Below are 19,712 nucleotides of genomic sequence, written 5' to 3'. Positions count from 1 at the left end.
AGACCAGGGACATTTGTGTGTCGCGCACGCACAGCTTTACGTAACCAAATCACCCTCCGAATGCACCCGCTGTCATCATTTACTGCCAACTAGGCAATTAATACTTGATAGGAGACTCGCTGGATATAGAAGGTTAAGGAGGCAACTGCAGATTAGTGCTCACCATTATCGACGTCCAGACTGGAGCTGGATGCCAGGGAGCTGTTGGACCCGTGGTGCTGGGGTCCTCTGTGTTGAGGGGGGCCAGGAGATGGAAGGCTCCTCCTCCTGTCCGGCACCAATCCTGGAGGGCAGCGTGTGGTTCGCACAAATCCATGGACTTGAAGGAGAGCAGTGGGATAATTCTAGAGCTGAGCACTTAGGAAATACATAGGATATACGAAGCCTCTGTGCTACATTTAGACGGTTTCATTTTAACTGGGTCTGTCTGTGTCGGTGGCCCAGACAAAGCTTCGGTTCCTGAAGAGAACCTCCACGCACGTGGAGCAAAACGTCGGACATTGTGCCGAAGAGTAAGCGGCAGGACTCTTAACACTTCGGAGAGCTGTTATTGAGCGCTCAATTCGAATATGCACAACCATCATCGCACCCGACTGCAAAACTCTTGGCGGGACCTTCTTGAAAAAGAGCCGTCAGATTCAGTGAGGCTTTCCTGGGTAAACAAGCAGAATAAAACAAATCGTAAAGGGTATTAATCATTTTTAGGAGTGGGAGTTTTTTTGTGGTATAGAAGCACGCGTGCCACGCTGCATGGGGAATGGGCCGCTGTCGTTGAGCGCGACCCTTTTACCGTTTGTAGGTTCAGGGGGGAAGGCGCCCAGCGGCGAGCCGGTGGGAGGGCGACTTGGTGTGGGGTGCACGAGTTGGGGGGCGCTGCCCTTCACCTCGAACAACCTGCGGCAGGTCACGCGGGGCGAATCTGGACGTGAGCCAGAGTCCACACTGTACTGTAGATATGTTGAACTTCTTTGGCACCGTACATAGCCATCCGGGTTAAACGGAGGTGCGGGTGAAGGACAACAAACTTGTTCACCAGAATTGGGGAATTTAAAACCGGCCCTCGATTTAATTTCACAGGAGACCAACCACTCTGCAGTAGTCCACAAACTATTATTATTTTAACACGTAGGCTTTCACGACCAATATCGATAATCGAGGTTTTTTGGGCTAGATCGCATAAATTAACTCACCACCACCCGACACAGCCAATGTGTAATGTTTGTCACGTAAGCAGAACGTGCCAATTATCTTTAATACTTCAGCACACCAGTGTGTTGAAGATTAAACCCACAACATTTACAATTTGAGTACGACGTTTCGCTGGTGATTACAACAGCCAGCATAATGAGGCGATTTACCAGAATTTGATTGTCCGTCACGGCAACCATTTTATCCCCGCGAGCCTGGCAGTCGACAGGGATCATTGTGACCTGGTAACAACGCTGCGCTTCGAACTTCATCACCGCACTCAGTCACTTCTGACTCTACAGGAGCATCTTGTCGTGAGAGATGTGACTTAGATATGTATTCTTGTGTGACCCAACCAAAGGTTTTTGAAAACCCTGCTAATGACTACCGTGGTGCATTAATCTGGAAAGTGGCATCATACACAGAGGGGGTAGCAGCGATGAAAGGGAATAGCCATCATTTCAATATAATGACAATAACGTTGTCACTAACGGAGTGTCATCTCGGGCCAGCCAATCTTGTGTTTGCTTCTGACTTGAAAATTAGTTAAAAACATTTATAACGCGTTTGGCTTTAAACATCTTCTCGGTTATCATCAGCATCAGGCCCATGTACTTGCTCGTGTAGCCAAGTGTTCCAGAGCAGAACATGAGCAGTGGAGCTCCGTCCACTGGAGTGCACAAACACAGCCGCCGCACTGACCACACTCGTCGCATCGCCATCGGGCACTACACACTGGAACTTTGGAGACACTGGGAATTGGACTGGAGGTCAAGTCACCTCTGGAGCACGCTCATTTCTTTCCTGACCTCCACGAGCTCCCTCTCGGCCTTGCGAGCAGCAAACTACGGGGTACACACACACATTGCCGAATTAGTTTTCTGTACCTATATAGCAATGTAAAATGAATACGCGCATTTGAAATTTTCATAATTGTCTGCATTACTGTCCAGAGATAGATAGTCTTTAACAAAACAACTGGAATACAGGTGCACACAATAATGATGACAATTCCTATAGGGTACTGAACAAGCAACGAAAACATTAACCACAAGTCTATTGCAGTCACTTGTGGCAACTGACAAGGCGGGTCATTGAGTGATGGCTGCGACTCAGTGGCTCTGACGTGCAGTGTCAGAGCCACTGATCCAGGCAGCACGTGGGCCGGTTGTTAGGAATTTAATGCAATGCCGAGGTAAACAACTCGGAAGTTCAGAATAGTACTTGGCAGGAATGTGTTGTATCTGTAATCAGGAGAAAGAGGCTGCGATGAGTGGGATATGCATGCATGCCCGCATGGTGAGTGACGGCGGCTTATGACGGCAATGGAGCGGACACCCCTAGGCGTAACCAAGTGGAAACCCTAAAAGCCAGATGGAGGGTTACTATCACGGCAGACATTGAAGGTCAGGTGTGGAGCTCACACCATCCATAAGAGCTATCCGAAGGAAGCAATGATGAAGTGTCAGTATATCAATTGACTTGACATGGCAATGGTTCCCATGTGTTCATCGCAAATAGAGAGAGCTTATCAATTAACTGTCACTTGCTTAAAGGAAACCAATCTGTATTTGGTTAAACAGATTATGTGATGCTGCCGCATTGGTAGCGGCACACCAGCACAAATAACACAAAAGTCAACATACTTGTCAAAAACACTGTGGCCTGAAGTGGAAAATTATAAACGAAGCAAACGTTTCAGGCAATTGCCCTTCTTCATAGCACAAACCTGAAAAAAATGTGTATTTTACTTTATGTATTATATGCATTGTATCGTATATATTGTTTCCTTTAAGGCTACAGTGTTACCGACGAATGCACTGAGTTTTTTTTATAAGAAAAATGTTGAGAAATGTTAATATGGCCGAGTTGCATTACTTTGTTGCGTACGTCTCAGGTGCAGCTGTTTTCTTACCCACTGCTCGTGAATGTCCTTCTCTTGCGTAGAAATCTGTTGGGCGGCAATGAGAGCCCAATAATGAACGTGACCTAAACGTGCGCACTCATCACAGCAGTGCCCACTGCGCTACAGGAACATTGTCGTACTTCCAGAAGAGGATGTTAAGGCTGCTCACCTATAAATGAAATATTTATCAGAGAACATTATTTGTAATTAACAGGTTTTTATAATTAAATTAACCAGGTGAGACACCTTTTGAGATCCATGATTAGTTTTACAGTGACGGCATCGGCAATTCAAGTTACTTTGGGGCATATTCATGATTTTTCCATTTATTTTACTTTGTGGATGATTAAAAAATTTAAGATTTCAGCGAAAATGTCACTTCCTAATGGTGTACTCTGACGAATGATGATTTGTGATAGATATTGATGTTATGGATAAATGGTGTGCTTTGGTAATAATTATCTCCAAAAATTACCACGCAACTATGGGTGTGGAATTGGTGATTGTGTGAACTGCCCCAGTGGACTGCTTCGGCTACTTCAGCCATGCCAAATATACACACGCATCACTCGCCAAAGGATGACGAGTGCCATTTAACGACACAAGGCGACTCATTCCAAGAGGCAAAATAATCAAACAAATTGAAATCGCAAAATAACTCGAGGACATGAACTCCAGCATCTCACAAAAATTGCCCATTCAGAGCATACTACCATGACAAAATGTGACCAGACAAATTTGGCTGCAGTGGCTACAGTTCCTGCTAAGGGACATTCTCGTCAGCCTGCAACTTCCCACTGCTGGGTAAAGGCACCGTCCCAGAAATAATACTCGTCGACTTACACAGAGACCCGTAGACTCACACAGAGACCTGTAGACTCACACAGAGACCCCTAGACTCACACAGAGACCCGTAGACTCACACAGAGACCCGTAGACTCACACAAAGACCCATAGTCTCACACAGAGACCCCTAGACTCACACAGAGACCCGTAGACTCACACAGAGACCCGTAGACTCACACAGAGACCCCTAGACTCACACAGAGACCCGTAGATTCACACAGAGACCCCTAGACTAATACAGAGACCCGTAGACTTCACAAAACAAACGCTGACCTCATTACCACACCTCTGAGTAGACCGGTTGGCTATGTACGGTGTGAAAGAAGTCCAACATCCATACAAGAGACAGATTCATAGATGTTCCATCAATAGCTGGAGGGTGAAGCATTCCAAGACGTGGATTTTAAAACTTCCCATGTTAAACGTTTTAAAGAGGGCCCTTGAGCTTATGGGCACAACCCTAAACCACATCTACACAAACTATAGCAGCGGATGTAGATACCTGACGCACAAAGAAACATGTTAAACTCTCCGGCAGTGCCCGGGGACAGTAGTAACCCAGAACAGACCCAGGAAAATATGACGACTCAACGTCCCATTCATTAACACAAAGGAGGCGTCATCGCAGCGATACGCTCTGCGACTCCTGATGCAATTAACCGGCGCAACCACCTCAACGTAAAATTACAGTCCTTGCCCTACACCTACATCAGCCATATGCAGAAGAAAACCCCCTACAATAATATATACATAAAACCATTCAATGTATTTTCTCTGGCAGGGCTGGCGATCATACCCCACCCCCTTCCCCCCTGGATCCACGGCTGGTCAGTCCCCGTTCTAAGGACAGCGGCGATGATGTTGGAGTTGTTTGGGAAGTGCCGCTGTGTGCAGGCTGCTGGGTGTCGACGCGCCGCACGCGGTCGCTCACTTGGTCCCTGAAGGAGTTTTCCGTCTGCCTGAGCTCCCTTTTGAGGTCACTCACGCGCTGCCTGGTGGATGGTAACACGCATACACACGGTTCATGGCAACACGCACACATGGCAACACGCACACACATGGTAACACACGCACACATGGCAACATGCACACGCACACATGGTTCATGGCAACTCCACGGTAACAAGATCAGGCTGGCGAGTCCAGCATGCGGAGAAAAACGTTGGCCATCGTGCCGAGCGGCGCGTGGCCCAACCATGACGCCCATACACAACGGCCTGCTTTTAATGATGACATCGCAGGATCTTCAACGCCCACTTGTGTGTAGTATCATTATTATTACTGTTGTAGAGGAGTATTGTGAGTAACCAATGAGGGGGCGAGCGGAAGAAGGTGCGAACGGGTTGAGAGTCACGCGGGACCAATGATGACGTAACGCAAGGAACTTTCGGGAAAGTGGGCGGGGCCGAGCTGGGGGGAGGAGCCGCCCAAGGGATTCTTCAGAGGGACCCCGTGACGGGGGCGTGGTCGTTGTCGGGGGCCAGGGTAAGGAGCGGCTGGGGTGGGTCTCTCTCTGCTCGTCGCGGGATGGTGTTGGCTGATCCCCCACTCCGGGCAGACGAGCGAGAGAGCCAAGGGGATAGCCGGGGTAGGGTCCAAATTAGTTAGTGTCCGTGTGAAGGACGGAGAGAGAGTGCACCTACACTGGTGTGAGTGTAGGATGCCGAGTGAGAAAGTGTTTTAATAAACGGCAGCCGCCATAGTATTCCTCGTCTCCGCGTGGTTGCACTGCACAACGCTATTGTGGTGCCACAGCAACGGAGCAACTCCGCCGGCGCTGCTATCCCCTCGCAACCCCCTACACGAATGTACGCACACCCCCTCTAAACACACACACACACATCCACGTAGGGCCTCGTGGGGGGGGGGTCACCTGGCACCCTGGGTTTTTACATGAGGGCCCCCTCGTGGGGATGTTCCACGGTTTCCCAGTGCCAGGAGATTGGCCGACCCCCCCCCCCCCAGGCCGAATTACATCACGGTCCCCGTAAATTGGCTTAGAATTGTATGGGCATGATGAAGCTCCCCGGACAAACCGCAATGAGAACACACCAAACACAGGGGAATGGGGCCGTGGGGAGAGCAAAACACCTAGCGAGCTAGCTAAAACAACAAAGCATCAACAGCGAGCAACGGGGGGAGGAGGAGCACGAGGAGTGTAACGAGCACGTCAACAACGAGTGGTGAAGCCAGTGAGAGCCACCTGCCAGGTAGGGGGGCGGGGCAGCTGCCCGTCCCACGGTGCATCTCCGCCCGGATTGTCAAAAACCACCACCGGCCGTGGCACACCAGGTGGGAGCGGGGCATCGGTTGAAAAATCGAAAGGTAGGGACCCGAATGGCCGTGCAGGAAAGACAACCCGAGACGGGGTTTTTGAATAGGGAGGTGAAAAGGGAGGGAAAGGGAAACGGCTAGTCAGTTCTCCTCCAGACAGCCAGCGACCCAGTCGGACTCCCAGCCGCTCGAGCGTCCGAGCGCAGCTTCAACTCGACGCAGGCAGAGACTTCCCGGACCCACGTCCCTCCGACTCCCATCGCGTCTGTGGGATACTGTGAGTACGTCCCAGGGGTGAGGAATAGAGCGAGGGCCCCGCGACTCCGCGAGGGTGTGGATAGAGATAGGTGGGACGCTGCTCGCTAGACGGTTTTGCTCCGGGCCACGCAGGGCTTTCCATCTGGTATTACATTAATAAACTTTAGCGCAGAGTGACGACGCCGCGTGATTTCTGTGTGTCTGGAGAGAGCGTAGGGGTGGTGTGAGTACGTGCATACGTGTGAAGCGCGGGTAATCAGTCCGAAAACGATCGCTGACGTTCGCGTGCATGCGATCGCGTGCGTATTTACCTAGCGCGCTTTACGCAGTGGGATTACGTAGCAACGAGCGCCTTAAGGGGGTCAGCGTGGTGTGTAATTCTAGCGTGTGCGCATCGGTGGCCGCGTGCTTGAGCTTGCGATTGTGTTTGCACAAGGGATTCGGGCGCGAATATCCTCATCAATACGATCACCTGTGCCCGCGTGTTTGCGCTCGCCCGTACGTGTGACGATCGGCGTGTATTCAATCGTAAACGATTGCTTGTGCTCGCCGCGCGTGTCTGCACGGCAGATTAACGCGCGAATATTATCATCTACACGATCGTCATTGTGCCCGGTGCGTGCGCTTGCGTGCGAGCGAGCGAGGCTGCGCTGCACAGCGACTCCTTTGGCTGCGCCCGCATCCACGCGGCCTGCCGCGCTATTTTTATCGCGAGCAGTCGGGAGCCACACGAGCAGGCACGCGCGTGCACGCAGCCACCGCAGCGTGAGTGGTGGTTTATTCATTACATTTGTTAGCGTGAGGCGTGGTGAGCAGCGTGCACCCGCACGGGTACGCGCGTGCAAGTAGCCACCTCGGGATTAGTGGGGGTTTACGTGGGGAGTGTGTGGGATAACCCGAGGCGGCGGGGAGCCAGTCACTAGCCATGTCCCACAGAGAGGACGGGGGTGCAGGGGGGCCGATCACTCGATCGGCGGCAGCCCGGCGGAGAGGAGGTGGAAGGGGGAGAGGAGGAGGAGGGGAGCATCAGCCCCCACACTATCATGGTTATTAAACCAACAGCGTTAATCAGGGCGACAAGCGGCGAGCGCGCTACCGCTCGGCCACGTCACCGCCCAACTATGAGGAAACCCAAACCTCGCACTGACAACATAGTTATTGCACTGTCTTCTACATGCAATCGGTTGCACTGCAGGAGGGTATCTCACACATGGCTCCTGCCATCCCTGCTTGACCCATTAACCCCCCCCCCCACCCTCTAAGTTGTACGTTTACAGTCACACAGCCTTGTCACTACACCTGATGCAAATCCACGACTACATTATCCCACAAACTCAGCTGATAGTTGTGGCACTTCAGGCTGCCGCTTGCAGCAGGGAATCGTAGGCATTGACTGAAAACTGAGCCAAGGCAGGCGTGGGGTTGAATGCATGTAGACCACTGCTTTGGAGCTTCAGGGTTAGTGGATCACACAGAGAGGAGTGAAACTCTCATATCTGCTGGACAGAAAGTTGTCCAACAACTGGGTTCATGAACCCGTCTGTGCGGGTATTTTAAGAATTATCCCTGTGCATGTGTGGCCTTTCTCCAAGGCGCTCAACTTTTCAATCAGATGCAAAACACGCCTTTAAAAAAATTACTGGCAAACTTTTAAATGCAAGATCCTCCTGAAAAGAAGCATTGAGACTCAGTGTGGCTTTCCTTAATGAATTAATTACATATTTATTTATGTTCAACCAGAGGGTTAAATGAAGACAAATCTCTAATAGTTGTTAGTTCCTTTAGCCCAGGGGTGGCCAACCTTTAACAGACCAAGAGCCAAAAAGCACCCATGAGTTTTGGAAGTGTTTCTATAATAATATATCATTCAACTTTAATTAATTGTTATTTTTGCGACTGTGATAGTATGTTCTACATTATGCCTCTTCGATAGAGGCGCATGTGGTGTATTAAAGAGCTGCATGCGGCTCGGGGGACGCCAGTTGGCCACCGCTGCTTTAGCCGTACTTGTATCGTGTGGCTTCCTCCATCGCTTGCAGTGCTTTCTGTTCAGCCTCTGAACACGCAGAAGCCTTCGTCTGCCCAGAGTTCTCCTTTTCCGACAACTCCCTGTAAAGCGTGGGAAACACAGTGACTGTTGATCGGAGCTGGAGGGATATTGTACACGTCTATGTATCAACATCTTCATTGGTCTGTCGGTTCACCAGTCTGTAACAGTGTTTACTTGAGTCATTTCCATTGTACAAGGTCAGTGTGTAACTTGTTTTGATCACAATAAATTGGGGGCCTGTGGTAATGAAGATGAGCTGCGGATGTCCTTTAACATATGTAAACAAAACCATGACCCAGGTGGTGGAGAGCTCTCGGGAAGGGTTGGACCCATGGGGAATGGCCAATGATGGAAGGGGCAGGCCAATGGAACTACACACGGCCTATCCGATCTGTCTGCTAGATGAGTCATCGGTCACCACGTTGACTTGAGTAGTTTACATTGCGGTATCTCTGGTATTCAACTTCAAACTGTGTACGACCTATGCCTCTTGATCTAGATATAACAATGAGCGGTGTGCCACTTTTTAGACTTGAAAGTACTGTTGCATGCCACCTACGCTGTGCTAGAAGGCAGCCGCACACGAATTGGTGAGTGGCAAGTGTCAGGCGAATGTCTGCTGTGTATAATGCGCGGGCGGGTGAGCCATCGAGTGGGCAAGTGGGTGGGTGAGTAGATGGGTGAGCGGGCGAAAGAACGGGCGGGTGAGCGGGCGAGCGAACCTCTTGAGCGTGGCGTCCGTGCCGCGGTGCATGTCGGTGAGCAGCTGGAGGCGCACGCGCAGCGCCTCCAGCCCTCTCCGGCCCTGCTCCTCGTCCTGCCGCACCGCCGCGCACTCCCTGCCCAAGCTGCTCGCCCGCTCTGCACGCACAGCACGCACAGCAACACTGCTGGTGATCAGCCACTTTGTCGCGCTATCATTTGTGGCCAGGCCACTTCTGAGAAAGAAGCTCATAGCTCAGTGGACTTTACCTGGTAAGATGAAAAAAAAATGTTTAGTTTTATTTGTAAAAAAAATTGTAAGTGATTTGCTTACCTTTTCTAGACTTTACTCTCCTATCGTTTTGTACTGTTTGTTTTTGTACTCTTTGTTTTTGTAACGTTTGTTTTTGTCATGTTTGTTTTTATACTGTTTGTTTTTGTACTGTTTGTTTTTGTACTGTTTGTTTTTGTAACGTTTGTTTTTGTAATGTTTGTTTTTGTAATGTTTGTTTTTGTAATGTTCTGAGCCACCCCTACTGAACATCTGCGAAATAAGAGCTATCCACCCTTGCCCCTCCGGTCCATGTTCTGGGGGTACGTGCGGTGGCGGCGGTGGCACCTCGGAGCTCCTGGGTGGCTCTCTCCTCGCTCAGCAGCTGCTCCCCGAGTCTCCGAGTCTCGCCCTCCACACGCTCAATCGTGGCCTTCATCTGCACGAGAATGAAACACCTCGCCCGCTCAGCTGCAGCTCCTGACGCCTGCTGCTGCCTGTTCACACGGTAGTGCTCGCTCAGCCACTCCCAACTGGGTGTAGGTGGACCGCGATGGGATTTCAGGCGCTGAGCTCCAGCACTGAGCTCTGCACCAAACTCTCTGAGTTTGCAGATGAATGAGGTGGCAGGGGACTGCCTTTTACTGGACATCTGTGAAAAGAGCTTTATAGCTCATCGGATTCCTCCAGGACCTTTTTTTAATTGAAGGTTTGTTGAATACAGACCCAAAAGTGTCAGAATAGCAAACAACTACGTGACTGACTGCAACGAATAAACTACGTGACTGACTGTCACAAAATTAACTAAGTCTGAGTGAAGATGCAGACTGAGGTGATGTATGAACTTTACTGGAAACTGATGCGCACTGAGGAAGACCAAATATTGTAAGCGCCTATAATATATGTATAAAGCATGACTCAGTTCACGCAAGTTGCAAGTGCATTTTATTGAGCCAGGTGAGAACTCAAGAGACCAAGATGAGTCTCATTAACACGAGTGAGCTGAGAGTCACGAAGTCACGAATTGAATGACCTGACAATAATGGGGGATGGCAACCGGAACCCATTGCAGCTTGTTAAGCGAATGCCGACATGAAATCCACAAACTAAGATCGGACTAAGACTCCATAGGTTGTCGTTGACTAGACTCATACGATGACATGCTGGCTAAATTGGCACCGCCGTGGACACAGTTACCAGCACGGCATTGGTAGCATGGTGCTCGCTTGACCCCCACACCGGATACGAGCCTCCCCGGCTCTCGGCACCAAGCGCGCTCCCAGCCAGCAAATCCAGCTGTTGCAGACACTCGGACATCATCTGCACAGACCACCACCACCACCACGTGATCCATTTGATCTCCTCGAGTTATCACCAGCTGTGCCCCATCTCAGCAGACGCTATGTTTAAATGCTATGCACCCCCCAAATTCTATTGCATAAGAGGGGCAAAGGTGTAGTCCTGCAAGTGCTTGCTCACGCCACTGTTGGGGGAAGAGCCTCCACTCCAGGGTATTCGGCCTACTCTTCCACAGTGGCCAGGCGTCTTGGAGGAGCTAGGTTTACCCACACTTTACCCCACTACACTCGGCCTGCTGCTTATTCACCAACTGTGGTGCACAGCCAGGTATACCGCTCGGCGTATGGAGTCATCGGGGAGGGGGGTCGGATCTAAGAAACGTGCATTGTTGTTTCAACTGCCGCCCTGGGAAATCAAATTAAGCCGGCAACCTCCGAGTTGCAAGTTCGGTATGCTAACCATTACACCATGGCAGCAACATCCCAAGTTTATATTGGAATAGGTATCGCGATTATTAGTGGGGTTGTTTTGCTTTCACAAGTGTGGGATCAGGTGGTGCGGAGCAGCATTATTGGGGCGACACGGTGACTAGGAAATGTTAACTCCCTCGCCTGGTATACAAGAGGGCGTTGAGTTCGACCCCGGCCCTGACGCCTGCTGCTGCTGTATATCTGCAGTTTGCGTGTCTCTCTCCCAGTGGTCGCGTGGATTTTTCTCCAGGTCCTCTGGTTTTTCCCCTACGCATTTAGAATCAACTACACATTTCCACGTGATAAGCCACTTCATTGAGCTATCTTTTGTGGCGAGTCGCTTCTGAAAAAGAGCTACATAGCTCAGTGGCCTTTACCTGGTGAAATGCAAATAGTAAAGAAATGGTGATAATGATGGACCTGGTGCTCCGAGCACTTGTCGGCCAGGGTGGTCTCCAGGGCGGCCTGCGTGGACCTCGCCTCCTCCAGGTCACGCCACAGAGCGGCCACCTCCTCCCTGCACCGTCGCAGCTCCTCCACCTCCAGCTGTGAGAGAACCCACGGCACTCACCACGGCACTCACCACGGCACTCACCACGGCACTCACCACGGCACTCACCACGGCACTCACCACGGCACTCACCACGGCACTCACCACGGCACTCACCCCGGCACTCACCACGGCACTCACCCCGGCACTCACCACGGCACTCACCACGGCACTCACCCTGGCACTCACCACGGCACTCACCACGGCACTCACCACGGCACTGACCCCGGCACTCACCCCGGCACTCACCACGGCACTCACCCTGGCACTCACCACGGCACTCACCACGGCACTCACCCCAGCACTCACCACGGCACTCACCCCGGCACTCACCACGGCACTCACCACGGCACTCACCCCGGCACTCACCCCGGCACTCACCCCGGCACTCACCACGGCACTCACCCCGGCACTCACCACGGCACTCACCCCGGCACTCACCACGGCACTCACCCCGGCACTCACCACGGCACTCACCGCACGTACCAGGGACTCCTGTACACACGTAGATCGTATGTATGTACTGTATATATGTACTATGTATGTACTATTGTATATGTATGTACTGTATATATGTACTACCATATATGTATGTTGTGGGGAGCGGTAGTAAAGCGGTTAGTGCGCTGCGCTACCATCCCGGATACCTGAGTTTGATTCCTGCTCACAGCCAAAACACCAGCCTTACCAGGCTGTTGGGGTAAGTGCTATTAGCGAGCAGCACCAAGGCCGGCACGGCACACGAGGGGGTAGGTGGCCAGCACCACGCCCGGCCGCCTTTGTCTCCCTAGTGGCAATGTTTACACATCGCACCAGGTACTAGGGGAAGCCCAGAACTGGTTCAGTTAATCATCACTGGTGTTGGCAGTGAGCGGAAATCAAACTCGGATCGCCGAGTTCGTAGCGCAGCACGTTAACTGCTGCACTACCGCTCCCCACACACACACGCACACACACGCGCACACACATAGACACACACACGCGCACACACACATGCGCACACACATAGACACACGCACGCACTCCAAGTACCTGCTCGCTACGACCCACAAGGCTGTCTCTGCTCTGGGTCGATGCCTGCAGGGTGGCAGCAAGGACGTCCACTCTGCTCAGGGCGGCAGCCAGGAGATGTTCTGCCTGCGTGGCCACGGCCACCACCACCAGCACACAACAACCGTCGTCACGCTCACAACACAAACCCCTAGAAATCCACCCGTCTGCATCGTGAGCTTTCATGGACTATGCTAAACGATGTGGACTCGTATAGCGGCGTCTAGCGAGGTGCAGTCGGTCATCGACAGAGGGAAAGGAAGGAGGTCTTCAGCCAGGAAAGGAACATAGGGTAGGGAGTGGGCATCACTGGTGGCTGGGGGAAGAAAGTCAGGGGATCGTGCTTGGATGGACGCCCCACATGCATAACGCTTGTTACAGGCTGCGGGGATACATTGTGGGAAAGTAAAAGATGGCTATGATACTGAGAATGCAATAAACACAGTGCTTTTTCCTGAACAGGTGACAATAATCACACCTCAACGAGCTTAGATCCCAGATCCTCATTCTCTTCCCCCTTCTCCTCCTCATCGTCCCTCGTGGGTGACACCTGCCAGTTGAGTAACGAGAGAAAGAGCCACAGTTTAAAAGCCTCTCGCGGGGTCTAATCCAGCTTTGTCATACAATTACTCATTGCTATTATATGAGCTGACAATACAAACCTAGGAACCGACTGACAATATTTTAATACATATATAAAACAATAATAATAATACAGTTATTGCAAATTAAAAATCTATTTCAAGAAGGGTGTGACATTGTGATATTTGTCCAATGCCGTGTGTGTTTGTTTACTGTGTATGTGGGAGTAAATCAGAGAATCTGTGAAAAAGAACTCCTGGACACCTGTGAAAAGAGCCTTACAGCTCATCGGATTCCTCCAGTATAAATAAAGATTCTGAATCTGGAGAAAGCTCACAAATGCATAGAAGCAGAACTCTTAATCCTCGACTTAATCCTCGACTTAATCCTCGACTGAGTGGAGCAGGAGGTGAGTGGAGCGATCCGTGGGACGGCATTGACGATTGGTGACAGCACCTGGGACGCTCACGGGCGCCGTGGAGACTCACCTGGTCACGACTCACCTGGTCACGACTCACCTGGTCACGTCTCACCTGGTCACGGCTCACCTGGTCACCACTCACCTGGTCACCACTCACCTGGTCACGTCTCACCTGGTCACCACTCACCTGGTCACCACTCACCTTGTCACGACTCACCTGGTCACGACTCACCTGGTCACCGCTCACCTGGTCACAACTCACCTGGTCACGTCTCACCTTGTCACGACTCACCTGATTACGGCTCACCTGGCCACGAATCACCTGGTCACGACTCACCTGGTCACGTCTCACCTGGTCACGGCTCACCTGGTCACGTCTCACCTGGTCACGGCTCACCTGGTCACGGCTCACCTTGCCACGGCTCACCTGGTCACGTCTCACCTTGCCACGACTCACCTGGTCACGGCTCAGCTGCTCACGGCTCAGCTGCTCACGGCTCACCTGGTCACGACTCACCTGGTCACGGCTCACCTGGTCACGACTCACCTCGCCACAACTCACCTGGTCACGGCTCAGCTGCTCACGACTCACCTGGTCACGGCTCAGCTGCTCACGACTCACCTGGTCACGGCTCAGCTGCTCACGGCTCACCTGGTCATGGCTCACCTGGTCACGGCTCACCTGGTCACGGCTCACCTTGCCACGGCTCACCTGGTCACGGCTCACCTGGTCACGGCTCACCTTGCCACGACTCACCTGGTCACGACTCACCTGGTCACGACTCACCTTGCCACAGCTCACCTTGCCACGGCTCACCTGGTCACGGCTCACCTGGCCACGGCTCACCTGGTCACGGCTCACCTGGTCATGGCTCACCTTGCCACGACTCAGCTGGTCACGGCTCACCTGGTCACGACTCACCTGGTCACGACTCACCTCGCCACGACTCACCTGGTCACGACTCACCTGGTCACGACTCACCTGGTCACGACTCACCTTGCCACGGCTCACCTTGTCACGACTCACCTGGTCACCGCTCACCTGGTCACAACTCACCTGGTCACGTCTCACCTTGGCACGACTCACCTGGTCACGGCTCACCTGGCCACGGCTCACCTGGTCACGGCTCACCTGGTCACGGCTCACCTGGCCACGACTCACCTGGTCACCGCTCACCTGGTCACGGCTCACCTGGTCACGGCTCACCTGGTCACGACTCACCTGGCCACGAATCACCTGGTCACGGCTCACCTGGTCACGACTCAGCTGGTCACGTCTCACCTGGTCACCACTCACCTGGTCACGACTCACCTGGTCACGACTCACCTTGCCACGGCTCACCTTGCCACAGCTCACCTGGTCACGGCTCACCTGGCCACGACTCACCTGGTCACGGCTCACCTGGTCACGGCTCACCTGGTCACGACTCACCTTGCCACGACTCACCTGGTCACGGCTCACCTGGTCACGACTCACCTTGCCACGACTCACCTGGTCATGGCTCACCTGGTCACGGCTCACCTTGCCACGACTCACCTTGCCACGACTCACCTGATCACGGCTCACCTGGTCACGGCTCACCTTGCCACGACTCACCTGGTCACGGTTCACCTGGTCACGACTCACCTTGCCACGACTCACCTTGCCACGACTCACCTGGTCACGACTCACCTGGTCACGGCTCACCTTGCCACAGCTCACCTGGTCACGGTTCACCTGGTCACGACTCACCTTGCCACGACTCACCTGGTCACGACTCACCTGGTCACGACTCACCTGGTCACGGCGCCCCCGGTGCTCGCTGCGGACGTCACTCAGCTCCGCGGTCACTTCGCTCGCGGCGCTCCGCAGCTCAGCCATGACACGCCGCAGCTCAGCATTCGACTCCTGTTCGTTACGGGGCGAGGGCAGTGTTGCCAACTTGCAAGCGGCTTTTGTTTTTCTAATCAGCAACATCATTTTGTCAAAGCGAAGGGCGCAAAAAATTCTAGCCACTCCCTGCCGCGAAGGCCGTAGAGCAACGCAGGTCACAGCTCTGAGTACTGCTTACCCGCAGCTCCGCCACGCGTCCCGACGAGCCCGCCTGATGAAGCTGCTCCTCATCGGCATCTTGCTTTGCTGTCAACTATTAAACCGAATGAGCACACAACATTTGGAACAAATTACGCAGTGATACTGCATTGGCAGCGGTACACAATGTGCAGATAACAAAAAGCTAAACATACTCATCAATTACACATCCATTCTTTCTCTCTGGGCAACGTGCCATGAAGAAGGGACATTGCACGAAACGTCACCTATTATATATTTATTTTAAGGCCACAGAGTTATTGATGAATGTGTTGCGTTTATATATTAAATTACAGTTATACGATGCGCAAATGCTTCACTGGGTCTGGGAAGTTCATCGGTCAGGGTGGATACGTAACGTCGAAAATGCGACGATGTGCTGTATTTTCATTCCATAGCGTCATCTTCCAGGGCTGTTTCCCGACGTTACGTTTATGCTCCGCCGACAGAAAGGCGTTGAAAAGGGACGCTTCTTGGCCTCGTGATGCGACCGCCGATGGTACCGGGATATCCACGCACACTCGGCTCTCCACTTGTCTGCGTTTGACCCCGGGCAGTCCGAGAATTGAACTCTGTGTTCCGGTATCCAGAATGGATTTGTACCGAGAACAGGTACCAGTGCCATTGTGTTTTACTTGATTACGGTATACTCAGGGCCGGATTAAGGTTATGCATGGCCTAAAGGCGAATATGAAGGAAGGGTCCAAGTGAGGTATTACATATTGCAAAAATTGAAGTCAGCAAACATATTTATTTATTTACCTATGTAAAATTAACACATTTATCCAACTCAAGGTAAATTCATCAAACATATATCACTGACTCCACTCATTTCTTCAAACATTTGTTTTTCTCCGAGCTTCAGCTGTGGGAAAGTCATGAAAGTTGTCATCGTAATTCAAAGACAAAAGGATTCTGATGGCCACGCTGTCGTCTCCCAGCTGTTACTTCAACATGGAAGGAAGTGGCCTCCAGGAGGGCCGACAAAACATGACCTAAGGCCTCATTAGCCTATGGATTAACCCGGCTAGGGATGAACGGTTAATCGATTTCAAATCGAAATCGCTATTTGAAACAATGCGATTAACAAATCGTAAAGGCTGAGATTTTTTGCGATTTTAAAAGTCCTATTACTTATTGGAATTGTTTTATTTTTAATTATTATTACTTTATTTATTTAACTTAAAAATTGTTAGATTTTAGATTTTTCTATTTCAATTAAAACATGTTAATAAATACATGTTGGAAGCAATTAATATATTTTAAGTTCTCATCCTTGCATTGGAATATATAGAGCAGTTCATATTTTGATGGTATCACGTGGTAATGCTCCATCACGTTTTAAATCTATTACGCAGTGAATATTGAACTGAAGCTTGACTTTCAAAAATGGAAACGCAAATCAAATCGCAATATCTGTCAAAAAAATCTCATTTAGATATTTTCTCCAAATCGTTCAGCCATAAACCCTGCCCTGGGTACACTGCACAGATGATAATAGACCCAGGCTGATGGGCAAATGTGTCTGCGTTTGGTCTCGAATGCAGGCACCGACCTTCTGAGTGCAGTCGCTGATTTCCATGGCGAGTGCTGATTTTTCCTGGAGAAGAGCAGCTACCTGGCACATCAGTTTTGCTTCCCTCGCTCCCACACAGACAGGACAATCACAAGTTAATTGTGTACTAGTTAATTGTGTACAAGTTAATTGTGTACAAGTTAATTGTGTACAAACCCCGAGGCTCTTGACAGACCTGGCCCTTGCATATTAACAGCTGGCAGTTCACCAGCAGTGGTTCCAGAAAACCTTACTCTGCTCATGAGACACTGAATGTTGACACCAGTCCAGAGATTTACTTGTGGGGGAATCAATGGTGGTGAAATGATGCCCTCCGAGAAGGCCGTGTTGCTGATGGAATGTGTAAAACATATTTTTTTAAATGGAAGGACAGATATGTGAAGGAGGCGAATATCCTGCTCATTCATTTTGTGACGCATTAACTCCAACCATTTAATTCATTCTCAAGAAAGATGCCTTCGTTCAAAATATTCGCGTCTGTATTTTTTACGGATTATAATTATTTGTCTGCTCCATGCATTGCCACGATACGGCCCTCGAGCAACTGTGAATATTATTTGTACCCAGTGCAGTCTGTCGCATCTATCTTCTATTATTAGAATACTGTGTTAGTGAACACTCAACTAGTTTAAATAAAGGAACATATTTTTTATTGGAATGTAACGCTTAACATTTATTAAGTTGTAGTTTTATATCGCAATGTGATTCATGCAGAGTGCATTTCACACTCACTGAGTAACAACATAGAGGCTGGAAGGCAGCAGCCAGGCGGTGCACTGACACTACTAACAATTGCCGACGTTCTGCAGTCCTCTATATATTAAGATGTTTACAGGCACATAATGACATTTATATATTTTGGAGGGAACCTGAGCACCCGGAGAAAACACACATGTGTGTGGGGGGGGGGGGGGCAACGCTCTATCCCACACAGAAGGGACAGATGGAGATTAGTCCACACTCTGCTGTACCACCTTCTCCTGGCAAGCCAGAGTATGCTACCTCCTCAACGCTCACAGAAAGGGAGGTTCACAACATTTCTGTGATCCACCAACCCTCGCTGCTGCCTCCGCAGTGCTGGATTACGGCTGCCACGTGCATTTAAAATTTAAAACGGATTTATTTTAAGATTTCATTTAACTTGAGGTTTATGAGATTTATTTTACTGTGTTTAGGTCTCCGTTGAATGACGTTTGGTGTCTTTGGGCTCTAACCTGTTGACAAAAAGTCTACGTTGTGAATTGGAATATTTATACTGCATGTAGGCTAATTAAAATATACAAGCAGTATTTATTATAATGTGGCAATTTAAAATATTGTACTCACATAGACATCTTCTATTCTTTATCTGGAGACAAAAATGCATCGCAAACGTAATTTGTAACCCAAACATCACACCTCCTGCCTTTGACATTCCTCGAAGACAATTGTGGTGGAACCATCAACTGCATCAGAACATCAACAGGCCAACGTGCACCACATCTCCTTTATGAATGGAAACTTAAATACACAAACCTCAGCAGTTGCATTGTGGCCATGCTACCCAAACTATGGACCATATAGTCTACCACTTTAGTCTGTGCTCCTTCAACGGAAAAGTAGCACACACAACTCCACGAACTCTCTCCCAAAGCCCTCGTGCCCAGCAGACATCGACATTGCCATTTGTCTACCATACACGGAATGGAATAAGACCTACATACACCCACATACGCTTTAATTACACTGTTTAAAATGTGTTTTTACGCAATATTATCTTTCTGTTGTTTGGTCTACTTAAAGCAAAGGCATTTTATTGCTAAACAAGCACGTGCAAGCTGGAGAAGATGGTGGGCATAGACGGTGGAGCATAGTACAGCACAACTGATTGTGCTGCACTGCTCTCTGCTTACAATGTGACCCAGCAGCAGCCTATAACACCTGTGTTACGCACGGTGGTCCCCAATCCAAGCGCTATCCAGGCTCAAAACCTGCGTAGCCTTTGAGGTGTGGGGACGATTTGGCCATAGGCCTATGGGGTGTGTCTCTTCCCCCAACTGGAGCCAATGGTCAATCCACCATGGGGATTTTAACCCCTGACCTTCTGATTGTGAGTGATGCTAGCCATGAGAGGGACACTTAGTCTATTAAGTCGATGAAGTCCGTTAATTTACAAAAAATGCCTCCCGAAAGCAGTAAACCCCATACAAGCCACGCCC

At 50.5% G+C, this 19,712-nt stretch overlaps 1 protein-coding gene across 5 annotated transcripts in view; it reads right to left on the bottom strand.

Moving 5' to 3' along the window:
- LOC116948268 (uncharacterized) overlaps positions 1-19,712 on the bottom strand; it is a 38,038-nt gene that overhangs the window by 2,736 nt on the left and 15,590 nt on the right. For all 5 annotated transcript variants that reach the window (XM_076071411.1, XM_076071408.1, XM_076071409.1 and 2 more), the window contains exons 8-23: positions 18,841-18,862; positions 17,494-17,582; positions 15,919-15,993; positions 15,645-15,755; positions 13,343-13,414; positions 12,847-12,951; positions 11,685-11,810; positions 10,693-10,815; positions 9,844-9,934; positions 9,245-9,383; positions 8,480-8,581; positions 4,872-4,932; positions 3,104-3,139; positions 1,969-2,033; positions 791-894; positions 164-283 (exon numbers count right to left, since the gene is read on the bottom strand). In XM_076071411.1, coding sequence (XP_075927526.1) covers positions 164-283; positions 791-894; positions 1,969-2,033; positions 3,104-3,139; positions 4,872-4,932; positions 8,480-8,581; positions 9,245-9,383; positions 9,844-9,934; positions 10,693-10,815; positions 11,685-11,810; positions 12,847-12,951; positions 13,343-13,414; positions 15,645-15,755; positions 15,919-15,993; positions 17,494-17,582; positions 18,841-18,862 — 1,441 coding nt within the window. The remainder of the gene's footprint in view (positions 1-163; positions 284-790; positions 895-1,968; positions 2,034-3,103; positions 3,140-4,871; positions 4,933-8,479; positions 8,582-9,244; positions 9,384-9,843; positions 9,935-10,692; positions 10,816-11,684; positions 11,811-12,846; positions 12,952-13,342; positions 13,415-15,644; positions 15,756-15,918; positions 15,994-17,493; positions 17,583-18,840; positions 18,863-19,712) is intronic.

Source organism: Petromyzon marinus, chromosome 33, assembly GCF_048934315.1.
Source record: "Petromyzon marinus isolate PM22_M1 ecotype Great Lakes invasive population chromosome 33, UKy_Petmar_22M1.pri1.0, whole genome shotgun sequence".
NCBI classification, from domain to species: Eukaryota; Metazoa; Chordata; class Hyperoartia; order Petromyzontiformes; family Petromyzontidae; genus Petromyzon; species Petromyzon marinus.
This window is presented reverse-complemented; position numbering and strand designations above follow the sequence as displayed.